Genomic DNA, 19,104 nt, shown 5'->3' with positions numbered 1-19,104 from the left:
GTGTGCAGGCGTCGAGAGGGGCCCACCACCCTCGCTGCATTGGCAGCCCTGGGCACCTGGCAACTTGGTGACACAGAAGTCAACTAAGACAGTTTCTACAGATGTGCCAGATGCCACAGAACTGTACATTTAATGGGTGAATTTTATGTTATGGATATTTTACTACAATTTTAAAAACTGATGGAAGATGAATAAGTAGGTAAATTTGCAATATAGAGTTTCCATGTGGGGGGAGGGTATAGCTCAGTGGTAGAGTGTGTGCATGCATGAGGTCCTGGGTTCAATCCCCAGTACCTCTGTTAAAATAAACAAACAAACAAACAAACAAACAAACCTAATTACCTCCCCCCTCCCACAAAAGAAAAAAAAAGGGAGTTTCTGCGGAACAAGTAATTAACGTACTTAGAAGTGCACAACTTCCTGAAAGATTTGAGACAGCTTACAAACACATGTATAGCACTAAAAGATTAAGACGTTCCTGAGGAAGTGGGGACTGAGGAAGAACTCGAAGGTGACAGTGACACGGAGACAGAGCCATCGCTGAATGACAGATGGCAGCAGCTGGGGTGGAGCAGCCACTCCCTGATGCTGTGGCGCTGGGAGGACTCTCTCCCCTACAGATCTGCACCGAGGGGACCAACCCCTTGGAACGCGATGGACAGTGTCCTGAGACGCCACAGTGTCCCTCAGGGCTGCCCCACGGGCTTGGACCAAAACCAAATCAGAAACAGCAACTCTTTCCAGGGCCAAAATCACGTGGTTTGAAAACGGCACCCTTGCTGATGTAGCTGAGAACAAGTGCGGGGCTTAGAGGGTCTGGAGAGGAGCCAAGTCTACATCAGGCCGTCCTTATTTACCATCTCCTGGTTAATACAGCCTTCCGTGAACATTAGCAGCAGCGAGTTCGGGGCGCTCCTACTGAGTGGCTGGAGTGCAGAAGTTCTTTTTGGCTAGTTAAACATAAACCCATGTCATTAACGGCCCGCTGAGCTGAGGGTCAGGAAGTCAGAAAGCCTGCCGGGACACATGCCTGATAGAAGGCCAGCATCCCTCGGGTTAGGATGTCCCCACAGATGCGGCCAGGATTCTTCACAAGAATGCGTTGTGGCTCAGTCCTCAGACAAACGAATGATCAAGGCCCCGAAGGCCTGCCTTACAGAAGGGGCTGCAGTGCTTTAAACCCCTTGTCCCCACCCCTGAGGGTTTTGAAGCAAGTGTTTCATAGATAAGGAAAGTTGCTTTCTTGCTCTTATATTAGAGGTAGAATTTATTCAGTGACTCCTATTCATCCAGGTGTTTATTGAGCCCCTAATTCTAGGCTCTGGGGTAAAGCAGGGAACAAAACAGATCGAGTCCCTGCTTTCAAGGAGCTAATGCTCTAGTGGAGTGAGATGGGCAAAAACAATTAAGCAAATAAATATAATGTTTGTCATGTGTTGGTAAATACAGTGAAGGAAAAGAAAGCCAAGTAAGGAGATAGGCAGCGATGGATGTCTGGGAGGGCCTCTCTGATAAGATGATAAGTGAGCAGAACCCGGGATGAAGTGAAGGGAAGGGCAGAGGGAACAGTACAGAGACCCTGAGGCAGGAGTGTGCCTGGACAGTATGGAGGCTGGGGTGGCCTGAAGTAAGTTGGAATCATCCGAGGGTTTTGAAGTGGGGAGAATATTACCTGCCTTATGTCAGCTCCAAGAGATGATTCCAGCAGGTAGCAACCATAATTGGAAGGTTAAAACTTGTATTTCTCTCAACTGGAGAGAAATTGTCTTGAATGTCACTGATGACCTGGGTCATGCCAGTCCCAGTTACCATCTCCATCCTTGCTCTGTGCCACCAGATGCTATTTCTGCCCTTCTCTTCCTCCTTCTGCCTCATCCCCACCTGAGCATCCAATGGATCTTTCCTCTCTTAGTCAGAGAGCCCGTCTGCCCTCATGGTGAGCAGCTCTGGGTTCTCACGTTTATCTCCTAGTCCTTGACCTTTAACCCTGCAACCAGCCATCTGAGAGACAAGATGTCACATTCAGTTTTTCTACAACCAAAATTGTCCTTCTTCCTTATCCATCAAATTGAACACCCTTCCTGCTTCCCCACTTCTTTTCAAGCCCCCACAGTTATCCCAGCCCTGCTTTTACCCAGAAAAAAGAAGCCTTTGGGAGTGAACGCTCAGCCTCCCTCCTGCCCCGATTCCCCTCTGGCCATCTTTTTTTCTAGTCTCAGAGACACAGATGTCCCTCCTATTCAAGGCTGACTGCCTCGCCCATGTCCCGGGCCCTTTGTGAGTCCCCTCTCTTCTGCTTTATCCTCCCCTCTCTTGTATTTTCAACCTTTCCCTCTCTACTAAGTTTCCGCTCTGCATTTAAAGGATTCTGCACTAAAAAGTCCTTCCGTGACCCTGCATTCTGTTTTAGTTACTTCCTTCTCATTTCCAGAATTCTCAGCCACACTTTTTGAAAGCATATTTACTCTTGAGGCTCCTTGTCCACTCCTCGACCCCCTGTGACCTGGCTTCCACCCACACTGTTCCAGTGGAACTCTCCTCAAGAAACATTCCATGACATGTCCCTCCATCTTACCTCAGTGTCTCAAACAGAATCATTATCTTATCCACACCACCCACCCTCATCCCCAGTCTACCTGCGTACCTCCGTGTCCCCTGTCCTGGCTGGCGTGGTTCCACCAGTCCCTGCTCCAGAAAGTCAGGAGTCGTTCTTGAGTACTTCCTTGAGCATCTCTCGAGTCCCTCCCTGTCTCTCCTCCGTGCTCTCATTATGTCTCGCCTGATTATTCAGCAGCATCATAACTCACCTCTCTGCCTCCAGACTCCGCTCCTTACACCCTGCCCTCCCTCCCCCAAGTCTATGAGCCATGCTGTCCTAGGAATGATTATGTCTATTCCCTGCTCTCAACCTCCCACTGGCTTCTTGTCATCAGCTCGTCAGTTCAAGTCTCGTGCTTTCTGCCTGCTTCTCTGGTCCCATCTCCCATCACATCCGCCCCTCCTAAGCCTGACCTTCCTGCGGTGGCTAAGTTCCATGGGCACACTGTGGTTATGTGCCTCTCTGCTCTGCCCATGCTGGGAACTCAGCCTGAAATGATTTGCCTATCTAGATCATCTGAATTCTTTAGGCTTCAAGCTCAGCTCAGACGTCCTCCAGGAAGCCCCCTCTGCCTGCTGGTTCCCTCCACACCTCGTCCATCAGGCTCCGTCATTGCACTACTGAATTGTATTATATTGCAAGTTATTTTCTTTGTGGCTCTATCTCCCTGCTTTGTCCTAGTCTCTTGAGGCCCTAATGCCAGTGGCTGGCACCTGGCAGGCACCTGCTGATGCGTGCTGTGTTGAATGAAGTGTCTTCAATCGAATTCATTATCTTCCCCTGTTCCTGGCTAATGGCACCTTCCTCCAGCCATTCTCCTCTTCAACCTCTCTCTTTTTTTCCCAGATCAGACCTGGCCCACACAGTCGCTTCTGACTGTTCTCCCTCCTCTCTTTCTGCTCCCTTAAGCCATCCTCCACACTGTAACCACAGTGGCACTTCTCAAATGTCATTCTCCAGCTTAAACCTGGGCTCCCTGTGTCTCGCAGTCCCTGTTCCAGGCTCTTCAGAACAGCACATTATCATACCATTGTTTCCTCACTCACCTGCCTCGCCTACCTCATGCCCTCTCCATACTCCCCGCTCTACCCTGACTCGTGACCCCATGGCTGTGCCAAGCTGCCTGCAGTTCCCTGAGCACACGTACTTGGTCAGACCTTCCCTCCCCACCCATCCTGACAATGACAACTCCTCCTTCTGTGTCCCCAGCCATCACTTGTGTCAGGCCTGGCCCAGCAAGCTTCCTGCCATCCTGCACTTGCTTACCTTACCAGTCTGTCTCTGGTCTGCCTGTGGACCCCACGAGCAGTGCCCCCTCAGACCTGGGCCAGGCAGCCCCTCCCTGGGCCCCACACTCCCACAGAGGACTCCACTCTCAAGATCAAGTGTCCCAGGTACCACAGGGGAGCACACCACCTGGCCTGGGAGGAGGGCCCGGGGGATGCGGAGTATGGCCAGATCTCAGCCCCTAGGCTGGGATAGCTACCTGTGTGCCCTGCAGTGCAGAACAGGGCTGGCGAGGAGAGATGGTGGGGTGGACTGAGGACCGGGGCTGCCTCTTCTAATGTTCTTGTGCAGAGCTCCAAGGAGTCAGAGAATTCTAAGCTTGAATCTGGCCTTCCCAGCAATTACGAAGGTACAGTTTGTCAAGGGAAGAAACATGAAACATAATTCACTTAAGGATTTGTTGATTTGATTTATAACTTTAAAAAATTTAAGCAGACTGTGCAGACCTCCAGGCCTGCAGATGTTAGGGACGGGCCTGACTGTGAACGCACACACTGCGCTCACTCACCCTCACACCACCAGCACTGAGCCGAGTGCCTGGGCCCAGAGTGACCGCCCAGCAGATTCTGACAAATGAATGGTAACATCTCTTCCTCACTTTAAAGTTTATGAAAACTGCAATTGAAAAAGTATATCTTGGAAGGTATCTGGTTGATACAGAGATACTTTTTTTTTTTGGTAGGAAAGATAATTTAGAAATGTAGCGAAAAGAACCATATAAATACACAGCAGTACCTCGCAGTTTATACAGTGCTTTATAATTTTCAAAGTACTTTTGCATCAGTAATCTAATCTTGTCTCGGAAAACATTCCTGTAATGTGGGCATGGATGACATCCTTAGTCCAGCTTAACAGGTAAGCGAATTGCACTTCAGAGAAGTTAAGCCAGGGATGCAAGTTTTCAGAACAAGGAAGAGGCAGAGTCAGCACAAGGACTTAGATCTTTGATACCCACTGCTTTTATTTAACGAGGAAGAGTATCATACAGGTCCTATTTCCCAAGAGCTGAATGCATTTTTAAAATAATATTTATCTTTCTTTTTTCAGTGCTTTTCCACACAATGGTCAAAACATAGGCCTCTCACCCTTTCTGGGAACCCTGAACACTGGGGGGTCATTGCCAGATCTCACCAACCTCCACTACTCAGCGCCCCTGCCAGCCTCCCTGGACAGCAGCGACCACCTCTTCGGTAGCATGAGTGTGGGGAACAGCATGGGCAACCTCCCTGCTGCCATGACTCACCTGGGCATAAGAAGCTCTTCTGGTAAGCGCTCCCCACTCTGTAAGGACGTTGCCTATGTCCCCTGGTGGCTTACCTATAAGTGGTCCCTGGCCAGGTGGCATGTTAGTAAGTCACCAAATTAGAGTGACTCCCTCTGGGTTGGAGATGATAACTACCTGCTCCTGTACCTCTCAACTTGCTGGCATTTCATTTTGATGGTTCTGTTTCTCCTGGATCTGATGAACTCTGGAACAGCTCTGTTAAAGCTCATTCTTCATTGTCTTCACCAGCCCGTGTGTCCCAGGGACTTGGAGAATAAGATTTGAGAGTTGAGAAATAAGTGTCTGTTCTGTTCTGTTCTGTGTTAGTGAAACGTTTGTGGCTCTTATCAATTTATGATGATATTTAATAATTACAGATGTCTCTCTAGGTCCCTCCAATTTCCCATTGGCTTTCTAAAGAGAATATTTTGAATTTTAGAAAATTTACAGTGGATACAGGGAAAATACTTACACTTAATAGAGGTATATATTAAATAACCTACCACAGTTCAAAATTATTGGTTCAAATTTTCAGAAGTGCTTAAAGATGTGGCATGTAGCTGTATTAAAAAGCTACCCACGATGTGACTTGGGTGTTACTGTATGAGTTTGAGTGCCTGCAGCTCAGCCCCCAGGTTGAAACATGACTACATTTGCCTGAACCCTGACAGATGCTCTTATCAATGTCTCGGACAGGAATTAATCTCTCTTACTCCCAGTGTTGCAGGACGGCCCCCAGCCATAAGGGTTCTAAGAATGGTGGACCATTTCTTTTAGAAGGAATCCTCAGTGATGGTCTGTCAGTGGGGGAAGTGCTTGTGCTGGTTTCCATTCTGGGTTCAGTAAGACTTGTCCATGCAAATCAGAACTCACCACTCAAATGAGGGTGGTCCCCTTCAGTGTGGTCACCTGGAAGGTTCTCTGTCAATTACAGCGATGCTGCCATTGTACAACATAATTTTAGGTTTGAAGAACTAATACCAGAGACCACCTTTATTTTTTTATTTTTTTGTCATTTTATTATTCTGCTGCCTTACTTACGTGACCTTGGTGAAGTCTCTGTGAACAAGGACATCCAAGGTCACATAAGTAAAGCAGCATTGGCACTTAGCTCCTTTGGGTCTTGGGGAAGCTGGCATTCTCCAGTACATCCTTGGACACTGCTTCAGCTGAAAATCCTATGTATAATTGCTGGCTGTTATTTTCCTCAAACAAGCATTATTTTTTCCAGAATATGTCAGAACCAGTGCTTAAGTTTTTACAGTTTCTATGCACTCCTTAAAGTGCATGGTACACAAAGCCTCACATATATTTTTTAAGATGTTTGTGCTTTCTTTCTGAATGATTTTTTAAATCTAAATTTATATCTTTAGCTCTAATTTTAATTCTTATTTGAGCCACCCAACTCTCTGACCTTTTCATGGGGAGTTGAATGGTGGGATAACTGCTTACAGTTTTATCAGAGACACTTTCCTTCCTTTAAAAAATCATTTGCCAGCTAAAAATGCTTTTTTTTTTTTTTTGGTCATTTCTTCATTGCCATAATTTTAGTGTAACACTTAGTTTTTTTTGTACCAACATGAGACAGCACACAGTTCTGCTCGCTCCAACTGCTGGTACGAGCATGGTGGGCTGGGCTCTGAAACACGGAGCTCGCCAGCTCAGGTGCACAGCAGCAGCAGAGGACTCATTCCTGGAGTGAAGCCACTCCGCCAGGCCCTGGGCCAGGTGCCAGGGAGCCAGCAGGGCATAGGACAGGGTCCCTGGAGCTGGTGCCCTAGCAGCCTGTGTCATAGAAATGCCTTTCCAAACTCTCTTGCTCTTGCTAAAATTTACTACCCTCCCCCTAACGTGAAACAAAGCACCCGCAAAGACTTTTTCTTCCCTAAATTGGAATAGACTGTAATGAACAATTTCTCAAGAGCCAGAAAAACAAAAAGAAAGGAACCCTGGGGCAGGAGACATGGAGTGTCCCCTCCTGTGACTCTCTGCTGTGCTCGGGGTATTTAGAGGTCCATTGAGGCAGCTCCCCAAGAGCCACAACTCTCAGTGAAAGGATGTTTTCCAAAGGCAGCAGAGCGTCCTGGCTGGACACCTGGGACGGAGGCAGCCGGGGGACCTAAACAGAATCAGCTGCGCAGCCCTGGGTGTGCTCCTTGGGCTGGAGCAGAGCACACCGGGCGTTGGTCTGTGCTGCCGCTGCTCACCGCGTCCTGCTCTCCTAGGGGTGGTTCGCGCACTCTCATTCTTTGTAAGAAAAAGCCATTCTCATCTTGATGGCATCGTCCCTCTCAGTCTTGGCGCGTCTTTTCCTTGCCGTTGGCACCATTTTCAGTAGGAGAGTTGCCCAGGAGATCTTTTTCATACAGAATCATCATCAAATACAAATCATAGGAAGTTAAGTTTTCTTTAATCTTTGGAAAACAGAAGATTTGGTCAGAAATTATGACAAGTAACTTGTGAATTTGTCATCCTGTAGGTCTCCAGAGTTCTCGGAGCAACCCCTCCATCCAGGCCACGCTCAATAAGACAGCACTCTCCTCCTCCGTAAACAGCCACCCCCAGGCATCTGCCCCCAGCGCCTCTGCTCTTCACCCTTCGCTCCGTCTCTTCTCCCTCAGCAACCCATCCCTTTCCACCACAAACCTGAGCGGCCCCTCTCGGCGTAGGCAGCCCCCCGTCAGCCCTCTCACGCTTTCTCCTGGCCCTGAAGCACATCAAGGTTTCAGCAGACAGCTCTCTTCAACCAGCCCTCTGAACCCGTATCCTGCCTCGCAGGTAAAAGCCACAAACTCACAGTGAAACAGACTGAAGCATATAGGAGTCGGATTAGGTCCTCACACCAGGCGTTGTCCGTGAGGTCTCCAGTGCAGTCAGTTCTCACTTATATGCAAAATCGAATAATTCAGAATGCACTAATGATTTTCTAATAACATTTGTTGTGTTGATTACTCTTAAGCAAGCACTGAACAGTTTGCGGTCACTAACTCATGAAGTTTGGGTTGGAGGACAGAGTAGGGTGTTGAGGAACACAATCCAGGTCTATCTAAGAGAGCTTGGGGAAGCCAGGTAGGGATTTTTAATCTGGTATGGAAAATCAATACTTGACTGTATGAGTACTTTAAGTCACAGAGGAAAGCCAAAGAAGACATTTAAATACCTTCCTGAAACTTTGATACTGGATTAGACCTCTTTCCTAATTATAACGACAGGTTTAAGAAGCAATGCTTCTCTTGCTGATGAAGTACTAGGTACGATAGGATCATATCTCTATAAAAGGACTGGAAGAAGTCTGTTCAGAAAGAGGCACATTTTGAAGTCAGAAGCCTTTTATAGAAATTTAGGGTGGAAACGTCATATTTTGACTTGTTGACTGTTTCTATTCTAAGATCTTAGGGTGGTTCTCCTTACCACAGTCACCAGTGAATATGTTTTCAACCTGTTGGTCACGCCCTAAATACATTATAACATCGTTTACTCATCACTTCACTGTAAATGAGTAACGATTTAGCAAGAAGGAGTTGACAGAATACAGCGGAAGGAGTTAGCAGACCCAGTCATTAGTCACCCTGTACCAATTACTAGCTACGGGATCTTTATTATATGAGTAATCCCTTTCGGTAGAAGGTCAGGGCGTATTTCATAATTGTTTTTTAATGGTTCTTTTTACGTTATTGGGTTGCCTTTAATTCTATTTTGCAAGATTATTTTATAGGGTATAAAAAAATCACTCTTGCTTTCCAGCTACGTTTTAAGGAGACTGGAGGGACAGAGAGCATCTCCTTCAGATGTTCTCATCTTTGGTTTGCTTAATATTTAGATTTTTTTTAAAAAAAGTGTTATTCGTGCACATAGTTTAAAAAAGTCAAATTTCTAAAGGGCTTGTTATGAAACAACAATGGTATTCTCCTCCCCCACTAGCCGCCACCAGCCATATTTCTCATTGCCTGGAGATGGCCATTTTCTTTTTTATTTTTCTTTTTCTTCTTTTTTTCTTTTCTTTTTTTCTTTTTCTCTTTTTCTTAAACATTTTTTTATTGAGTTATAGTCATTTTACAATGTTGTGTCAAATTCCAGCATAAAGCACAATTTTTCAGTTATACATGAACATACATATATTCATTGTCACATTTTTTTTCGCTGTGTGCTACCACAGGATCTTGTATATATTTTCCTGTGCTATACAGTATAATCTTGTTTATCTATTCTACATATGCCTGTCAGTATCTACAAATTTTGAACTCCCAGTCTATCCCTTCCCACCCCTCTTCCCCTTGGCAACCACAAGTTTGTACTCTATGTCTATGAGTCTGTTTCTGTTTTATATTTCTTTTTGGTTTTGGGGTTTTTTTGTTGTTGTTGTTGTTTTTTAGATTCCACAGATGAGTGATCTCATATGGTATTTTTCTTTCTCTTTCTGGCTTACTTCACTTAGAATGACATTCTCCAGGGACATCCATGTTGCTGCAAATGGTGTTATGTTGTCATTTTTATGGCTGAATAGTATTCCATTGTATAAATATACCACATCTTCTTTATCCAGTCATCTGTTGATGGATATTTAGGCTGTTTCCATGTCTTGGCTGTTGTAAATAGTGCTGCTATGAACATTGGGGTGCAAGTGTCTTTTTGAAGTAGGGTTCCTTCTGGATATATGCCCAGGAGTGGGATTCCTGGGTCATGTGGTAAGTCTGTTCCTAGCCTTTGGAGGAATATCCATACTGTTTTCCACAGTGGCTGCACCAAACTGCATTGGAGATGGCCGTTTTCAACCATTTTAGGCAGTCTGGTATAATGGTGTTATTTTATTATTTTGCTCTAGATTTTTAGTGTTAGGGATTATCTAATGACATCCTACCATGGAAGATTAGGATTTAGTTCTTTCAAGTCTCTCAAGCCTCTCACCCCACACTACACACACATATTTCCTACTCACCCTCCTCATCCTCACAGGGTGATTTGTTATAATTTTGATTAGAGCAATACTCAGTGTTTGGTGTTTTCATGGTTATAATAATGCAACCAGAGTGGAACCATGTAGTTTACTGTAAAATAACAAAATGAGCATTTGTTTTCTTCTGGGAGTTAATAAATGTCTTACTTTTCTCTTGGTCTGGTTTTCTGTGTGTATTGTATTTATTCAATCCCAAAGTCTCTGCATTGGGTAAATCTTTCAATACAATTAAAAACGAATCTTCCAATAGCTTTACAAAAAGAGTATGTGTGACCTGATATGACTTAAATGTGCCTTCATTCTACCCACCATTTAATGAATAATTGGCTAAGTATAGAATTCAAACTTGAAATAATTTTCTCCTGAAATTTTGAAGGTATTAATCCATTGCTTTTTACTTTCTAGAGTTGCTCCTGAGAAATCCAGTATCATTCTGATTCATCAGACTTTGAATGAAATTCCCTTTTTTGCCTCGAGAGACTTGTAGGATCTTCTTTTTGTCCCTAGTATTCTGAAACTTAAGATAATGTGGCTTGATAGGAGTCTGGCTGGATGGTGGGTGTCTTCAATCTGGAAACTCATCTCCTTCATTTCTGGAAAATTTTCCATAATCACTTTTTTGATGATTTCTTCCCTTTAGTTGTCTCTTTTTTCTCCTGCACTCCTATTGTATGACTGTTGCACATCTGTACTTCTCCTCTGACATCCAATTTTTTTCTCTTCTCTTTTCTCTCTTTGTCTTTTTTCTCTGCTTTCTGGAAGAGTTTCTCAACATTATCTTTCAAACCTTATGTTGAGGTTTTCATTTTTGCTCTCATACTTTTAAATAGCCAATAATTTTCTTCTTATTCTCTGAATGTTCCCTTTTTTATAACATCATACTTATTCCATGGATGCAACATCATCTTTTACCTCTCTGAGGTTTTTGGTGGTAATTTTTGTTCTGGTTTTTGTTTTTGTTTTTGTTTTTGTTTTAAGGTGGGGAGGTAATTAGGTTTATTTACTTACTTATTTTTTGATGGAGGCGCTGGGGATTGAACCCAGAAACTCATGCATACTAAGCATGGCACTCTACCGCTGAGCTATATCCTCCCCCCCTGATTTCTTTTACATTTATTTTTTGTAATAGAAATTTTCCAAATTGCATGGAAGTACAGAACATAAGATAATGAATCCTTCTGTACCCATGATTTCTCATCAACAACTGTCAACATTTTTGTCATCTTGTTTCACCCATATACCTACTTCATAAAAATGTATATTGAGATATGTATTACAAATATTTTAATATGTATTTCTAACAGACAAGGATTTTTAACAGCCCTATAGATTATAATGATAATTTTGTTTTTCATGACTACTTCTTCCTCCATAGATTTTTCCAAGTTTCTTTTCTCTGTTTGTCTGCTTGGGTCTCTGACTGTCATTCAGATGCTTTCTTCATGGTCTGGTGATCCTTGTCACCGTACTCCTATTTAAGAACAGAACACACACAAACTGGCTGGAAGCTCTGTATAGATGGGTGGGCTTGTTGAATATGGTCTTCATTGTAGAGTGATCTAACTCAGCCATTTCCTTGGGGAACCTCTGGTGTCGTAAGTTGGATTTTCTCCTAGGCTGGTCAGATCCCCAAAGGACACTCTCCTGATCTCGCGCCCGGCTCTTGCCTGGATTCCAGCACTCTGAGAGCTGAGCTGGGAAAGAAAGGCGGAAGGCTCAAGATTTGACAGTGAGCTTTCTCATAAACCCTGTTTTCGGTGGTGCCCCACCTTCTGGGGTCTGGTGCAGCCTGTGCGAAGACCCTGTGCTGTACTCTTTCCAGAGTGCAGCCCCCAGTCTCCCGCCAGGCAGGGGCTCTGAAGCCTAACCGCTGCCCACGTCAGCTTCGTCCGCATCCTCCGGGTAGCTGCACCTTCACCCGCTGCTGCTTGCTGCCCCAGTTCCAGGCCCCGCTAGGGATGCTGTGATGTCAGGCAGATTGCCTCTAGATTCTCCCCCCGGCTGCCAGCTTAGCATTTGGCTTTCTCAGCTCTGCTCAGCCAGTTCCTACTTGTCCATCTGCTTTTCGTTTTCCAAATCATGTTGCTATTTTCTTCTCTCCCACTTTCTTTGTCCCTGTGTTGTTTATTATCATTTTAGTGTTATTTATTATTGTTTTAGTGTTGTTTATTGTTGTTTAATGTTATTTTGGGGTCTTAGTAGAGTCTTGGGAGACAGCAGAGCTAAATGCTTTATTCAGTCTTCCATTTTTAACCAGAAGTTATGGCTTTAAAAAACAAACACAATTTTCACTGAGAAAACTGAGAGGAAACTGGTTAAATTGGCTGTGTTTTGTTTTGTTTGTTTTTTTAAGACAATAGAAATTGTCATTGAATGGAAAATGCTTTGTGGGGAAGTGAGATTTAAAATATATTTTGAAAGAACAGAAGCAGGCTTCTCAGAGCGTAGTGCAGAATACCAGGGTGGGGAAAAAATCTCAGGGTTTTTCCTTACTTTGACATTCCCTAATCATAAAAGACTTAGAAACTAGAAACTCAGAAGCTAAGTAGTCAGTGGCTTTGTTTTTCAGATGGTGTCCTCAGATCGAAGCCCGCTCTCCTTCCTGCCCGCAGAAGCTCAAGCCCAGGTGTCCCCTCCGCCCCCGTACCCCACGCCCCAGGACCTCCCCCAGCCTCTGCTGCAGCAGCCCTGCACCCAGGAGCCCCCTGCTCAGCAGCCCCATGCAGCTTCATCGCTGCCACAGTCAGACTTCCAGCTCCTCACAGCCCAGGTGAGTCCTACCAGGAACACTGGTCAGGAGGGAACGCTCATGTTGCCCCGAGTTCCAAGCTAAACGGTCCACTCCTTGTTCCTTGAAGGGCTCATCTTTGACCAGCTTCTTCCCAGATGTGAGCTTTGACCAGCAGTCCATGAGGCCAGGCCCAGCCTTTCCTCAGCAGGTGAGTGATCGCCCAGCCTGCCTCTGCCTCAGGGTGGGGATGCTGCAGTCGGTCTGCTCCCCCCAGGGAACCCATGCCCCCCAGACTTGGTCCTCCACTTCTCTGACCGCAGATGTGCTCGGTGCCTAGAGCCTGGTGTGGCCCGAGCCCTGGAATGCTGGGGCTGGCTGCCTTATCTAATGTCAGGCCTAGTCAGAGGACCTGTTTGAACAAGCAATGGAAGACTTGTGTGTGACACTCTAGCCATAGAATTGTGGATTATTCATACTGGAAGGAGGCATAGCCATCCATGAATCTGTCACGTGAGGAGACTGAGACACAGGGAGGGGCCTTGCCTCTGCCCGAGCTGCTGTGCCCTGCACAGTGTGTGGCCTCCTGGGAGCTTGTCCTGGCCAGGGGCGGGGGTTCCTTCCTGAGGATGCTTTCATTCAGCCATTTTCTTTTGGTTTTTAGTTGCTCCCTAACACTGACCATTTTTAATATCCCTAGATTTTACAGTATTCAGTAATTGTGGTTTGGGCTCCAGGATGTACTAAGGAGAGAAGAAGAGCAATTTTCCAGAAATTAATAATAATAATAATAAAAAAAATAAAGACAGGTATTTCCTGATTAGGCCGTGGGGAAACCTTGTGGTAAGCAGTAGTCCTTGCCTCCCCATTTTCTGAAGAAGCCATTTGAGTCCAGGTAAGTCAGTGTCTCTCTGAAAAATGATGGAAATTCAAATACTTTTGAAAGATTTAAAAAAATAGTTTGAAAATTAATTTCAGGAAAGCCACCTAAAATGGGCCCAAGTTCTAAACCATCCTTACAGAGGCTTTCTCATAGAGAGGAGCTTGCCTGTGGTTCCTCCCTCTGAGTGAGAGAAGGAAATGGTCCCACCTCCTCGTTTTTCTAGAAACCAAAGAGGAAAAGAACCCATCACTTTCTTGGTAACAGATGGAGCCTTTGAAGGGTTCCCACAGCTGGTGGTTTTCCAAAGGCCTCGGTGTGCTGAGGAGGGTGGTGGCTGAGACCAGAGGGCCCAAAGAAACCAATAGTGTCTCCTGGGATGGCATGGTGGGCCGGGCAGTGTGCGAACGGGGACGAGTCACCCACAGTGGCCCTCAGGAACCCTTCCTCCACCCCAGCATCCCCCGGCCTGAAAATAACGTTCTGTGTAGGCTGTTGCAGCAGCAAAGCACTCTGGGATCCTGGAGAGACGGGACCAGAAGACAGTTTTCATGTCTGGTTTTGCTCTGGGAGCACACTGCGCTATCCTCTCCTTGGAAGCGGGGGTCGTTCCTTACAGCATGAGCTTTGATGCTTCCAGGTGCCCCTGGTGCAGCAGGGCCCCCGAGAACCACAGGACTCCTTTCATTTGAGACCAAACCTGTATTCCAATTGCGGGAATTTCCCGAGCGCCATCCTGACAGGTGAGTGTGGGCCACCCCTCCGCTTCTCTTTTTATTTCGCTGTGTTTCTACAGATACTGCTGTAAGACAGTTTAAACAATAACATTATATAAAGCAAAAGATGAATGCCTTCCAGCTCAACTTGACCTTTGTGAGATGCGGGTGTCCAGCCCCAGAGGCTGTGAGGCCGCAGGGAAAGGGCCAGGTAAGCCAGGCCTTTTCTGATCTACTTAGTTTCTGGTGATTGACAGCTATTCAGAGGGAGAAAACCTGCCAAACTGGGAGTCGTGGAACCGACTGCAAAGAACATAGATTCCAGAGTGAAACTGTAGGCCTGGAGTGGTTGGGACACGGGTGATGACCATCCTGGATAGGAAGATGACAGGAACAGCGTTTTGAGGGTTTTCATTAGTTATGCCCTTTTAGTGGCCTGGGCCCTCACGCCTCCTAATCAGCACTGTTTTCCCCTCTCACTGCTCTTTCCAGAAGACTCGAGCACCAGCCTATTCAAAGACCTCAGCAGTGCTCTGGCCGGCATGCCTGAGGTCAGCCTGAACGTGGACACTCCGTTTCCATTGGAAGAAGAGCTCCAAATTGAACCCCTGAGCCTGGACGGACTCAACATGTTAAGTGATTCCAGCATGGGCCTGCTCGACCCCTCTGTTGAAGAGACCTTCCGAGCTGACCGACTGTGAACAGAATGGAACGGAACAGGAGAACTTATTTCTGAAATAGCTAAAATAGAATGGAACAGAGTGGAGCCAGCTACACCCCTGGGCTTTAGTTATCTCTGGCTTCTGACATGGAAGGAACCAATTCCTTGGCTCCCAGCTTTCAGACAAGGTCCCATCTCACACACAGTGGCTTATTCGAGACCACAGAGCTGGGCACCGCCCCTCAGGCCTGCGGCGCAGGTCCCGTTGCTGCAGGCAAGCTGCTTTGGGGCCTCCGATGAATCAGCCATCACCACCACCATGACATCTTTTCATCGGCCATCTAGTCGGTCGATGTGTAAAGTAGAAAATATGTAACAGGAGGCCCCAGTGGAATCGTGTCATGCTCAGAACCACTGATCTCAGTCAACACTGAAGGAAGGACCCGGAGTTGGGGACAGTTAGGCCTTTGGGAGTCAGTTCAGCTTCCAGAAACGGTACCACAGCCCCAGGACGCCTTCTCTGATCCAGCCGCTGTGCCTCGCAGCACCAGGATGTAGCAGGGCGGAGCAGAGGGCCAGGGCTCTCTCGGGGCCTCAGTTCTCACATGAAGAATTTTTACCACATGTCCAAGAACAGACTTGCGTGAAGCAAACTGAATGCTAATTTGTTTCCTCCCAGTTTGTAATCTCTTTTCTGCTGCTTCAGTACACCTTTTCCTATGGACAAGAGGAAAGGGAAGACTATTTTATTCAGTCACTGAAATAAGAAATCCCCGGTAACGGATGAGCCTGAAGAGAACAGTGCTCCTTCTTGGTGGCTGGGGAAGAAAGAAGGGGGCTGTAGGTATCTCACAGACACGTGACATCCTCCAGACAAGCGCCAGACAATACAGGCCTCCCTCCCTCTGGACCAGCTGGAGGGAATGGCTGAGGTCTGACTCCGGCCCACCCGGCAGCCGAGCAGCAGCAGAGGGAGGCGGATTCTCTGTGGAACAGGAGTGTTAATGTAACCCTGCTAGACCGTAAGCTCCTTGAGGGCAGGGACTGTGCCTCAGTCATCGTTGAACTCCTAGTACCTAACAAGTGCCTGGCACGGAGCAGGTGCTGCAGAAGTGTGCATCGGATGCACACACGCGTGAGTGAGTGAGTGCGTGCGTGAACGAATGAATCTGCCTTGCTGTGGGGCAGTCTGATCTCCAGCTATCCCTGTTCCTCACCAGATCTTCTCAGAGTTTCAGCTTTTCTAACACTTGTGCCTGTGGTTCAGTTAAGCGTGCACTTTAATATGCTTTTAACACTAGATGACCAAATCCACGAGTAGACTGCGCCCTGTTCTTCTCGAGGGTGTGCAGGGAGGTGACATCTGTCTTTGCAATGCGTCCAGAATGGCTGAGCCAACTGAGGCCTCCTACATGCCGGGACCTCAGAGGTCCTGGCCCCCGCAAAAATCTTCCCTCTCAGACCCAGGTTTTACTCTTAATTGCTTTTTTTTAATTTTTTTTTTTTGAGGGGAGGAGGGAATTAGGTTTATCTGTTTTAAGAGGAGGTACTGGGGAGTGAACAGGACCCTGTGCATGCTAAGCATGTACTCTACCACTTGAGCTATACCCTCCCCCTGCTCTCAATTGCTTTAAAAAGAGATTCATTCTCTGAGGTTGAAGACATAGTGTATAATAAAATGAAGGCCTAATTTATGAAGCCATCATTAAGCATCAGTATCTTCGCATAATAGTATCACTATATTTCCACCACCGCCTGCCTCCTCTGACTTAGTCTAGGCCATCCCTGACCAGAGACCTGACTGGTGGGCTTGAGGCCCCTCTGGAGGGGTCTGGCCAGTGGGGCCGAATACACGCTTGGGAAGACAGGACAGGAGGACAGGAACACTGAAGGAGAGAGAGATGCCAGAACCTTTGCCCAGACAAAGTGGCTACTGCCCTTCCTGGAGACACCAGGAGTGTCACTAAAGGCCTCTTGGCCACTCCCACCCAAAGAAGCCAGGCTGCACTGTGTGGGTCTGAATCTGACACATGTGCCTGGTGGCAGGAGGAGCCTGTCATAGGATCCTGGCTGTTAACCTCTCCAGACCTTGTCCTATTTCCTTCTGTCCTCAGGGGGATTCCTCCTTCCCATCTTTCAAATAACCCCAATGGTGCATATCTTTACTGAGAAACCCAAGTCTTCCCAATTCTCATTTGCCCTGAACCCCCACTGTTGAGTTAGGAAGTCAAGCCGGAGCCCTCCTTGCCTGAGCTCAGGCTCAGGAAGGGGCAATTGGCCTCCCCTTAGAAGCCTTAGTCCCAGTTAAACTTCCAGCTCCCTTTATATTTGAGATCTCAGAGGGCAGTAACTTTTTGTTGAAGTAAAAGGGCCTTTCGTCGTACACAGCACCCTGGTGTGCTGAAAGAAGCCAGATCCTTGCTGCCTCTCCTGAGTCAAGGGCCCCCAAAATCTGATCTGGCCATTCAGATAGGGAGGAGTGCTGATGTTGTCAGTTGGTTTTGTTTTGTTTTTTTTTTTGAAAAATGGAGGTCCCAGCATAATCTGCTCTTTACACAGTGCCTTACCCATGGAGATCATTGCTGTCGGGGTCCCAGCTCTTTCTGTCTGCACAGCAGCCCTGCCTTACAGCTGGAGACCCTGAGACCTACAGGACAACGTGTACTCCCGCCTGCATTTGCCAGGTGACTCGTGGAAATGGAGGCTCCCAGGAAAAGTGGCTTGCTTGGGGGAGTATAATGATGACAGTAAGGTTTAGCACTGAATTAAATTTGTCCTTAGGTCCATCAGTCCGATCTTTTCCTGTGAAAAGGTTTTGGGCATTATACAACCCACTTTGATTACAGGGTGTCAAGGACACCCGCAGACAGGTGTCTGCCTGACCTTCGGTGGGTACATCTGCCCTCACTGCTGCCTTTGTAACAAACCAGGCGTGGTCCTCGGCATCTGAAGTGGCTGCAGACTTCAGAGTAAACTATTTTTCAATATTTAGTTTTTCACAAGAAATCGATGGTTGTACTACTCTCATTTACCAGCAGTTAAACAGCATAGAACTAAAACCTTTTTTTCTATTTTGTTCCTTCTGTATGGTTGTGGGTTTTAGGACATAAGCTTTTCTTGTTTATGTCAAGATCAACATGAATTCTCCTTTGTCCTGTTTCATTTCTCCTAAGTCTACTGTATATTACCTGAGCTGAAATGTTGTGTATTCCAGTCCATTTGCATATCTGAAGACATTTCCAGTTCCGACTCTCATCGGCTCTTCTGATCCATGCACAGATGGTTCCAAGCGTGTTTCTTCCACTGCTTCATGATGGAACCATCACGGTAACTAATCAGACTTCCCGCCAGTGTCCTAGTTCCCAAGTCCTTCATTAAACAATATTTAAAGATTGGAATTTGTATAAAGTAGCTTCCAAGTTTTATAATGCATCATTTTACATCTTTCCTAATTAAAGGCAGCACAATAAGGTTGTAACTGCATTTGGTGTTTTTCTTCAGCCTCGGGTGAGATGAATTAGTGGAAAGCCTTTCTCAGCTCAGCCTGCAGTTAGAGACGTCTGATCCTCGGCTCAGCAGGTCCTGCACTGGCCCCACTTGTCAAGTGTTCTTAATATGTGATGTTGCGCCCAGTCCTGAGAGCAGTTCAGAAAGAAGTAGGGGCGCGCGGTTGCTTTGAGGCTGTAGGTACCCAGGATGGGACATCATGGCAGGGAACTCAGGTTTCTGCTCCCACGGTGGCACCTCTTCCAGACCCTGCACCTGCCCTCCCCTAAAACCCCTCCGCTTTGAAGGTTCAGCTGCTGATGCTCCTCCCCAACTACTAAGCTATCCTGAATGGTCTTTAGCCCTCCCCCCACCTCACCAAGGACTTGGGCTCAGTTTTCTACCCCCAGCCCCGCTCCCCACATCCCAGCAGGGTTCACAGGCCTGACCCATCCAACAGCAAACAGCCTCAACCACCTCCACAGACCCACTTCCTCAGCCACAGCCACACCCAGGGCTTGTCAAAGGT

General features: G+C 46.6%; 1 protein-coding gene across 4 annotated transcripts in view; it reads left to right on the top strand.

Moving 5' to 3' along the window:
• Nucleotides 1-18,567, top strand: part of CRTC3 (CREB regulated transcription coactivator 3) — an 87,679-nt gene extending 69,112 nt beyond the window's left edge. For 2 of the 4 annotated variants that reach the window (XM_064480601.1, XM_064480603.1), the window contains 7 exons: nucleotides 4,934-5,151; nucleotides 7,630-7,928; nucleotides 12,674-12,874; nucleotides 12,963-13,043; nucleotides 14,353-14,455; nucleotides 14,571-14,639; nucleotides 14,921-18,567. In XM_064480601.1, the coding sequence (XP_064336671.1) occupies nucleotides 4,934-5,151; nucleotides 7,630-7,928; nucleotides 12,674-12,874; nucleotides 12,963-13,043; nucleotides 14,353-14,455; nucleotides 14,571-14,639; nucleotides 14,921-15,129 (1,180 nt within the window). In that variant the 3' untranslated portion in view covers nucleotides 15,130-18,567. The remainder of the gene's footprint in view (nucleotides 1-4,933; nucleotides 5,152-7,629; nucleotides 7,929-12,673; nucleotides 12,875-12,962; nucleotides 13,044-14,352; nucleotides 14,456-14,570; nucleotides 14,640-14,920) is intronic. The other 2 variants (XM_064480602.1, XM_031440600.2) reach the window with 2 other exon arrangements.
• Nucleotides 18,568-19,104: the final 537 nt, after the last annotated feature.

Source organism: Camelus dromedarius, chromosome 29 (genome assembly GCF_036321535.1).
Source record: "Camelus dromedarius isolate mCamDro1 chromosome 29, mCamDro1.pat, whole genome shotgun sequence".
In the NCBI taxonomy this organism is placed as follows: Eukaryota; Metazoa; Chordata; class Mammalia; order Artiodactyla; family Camelidae; genus Camelus; species Camelus dromedarius.
This window is presented reverse-complemented; position numbering and strand designations above follow the sequence as displayed.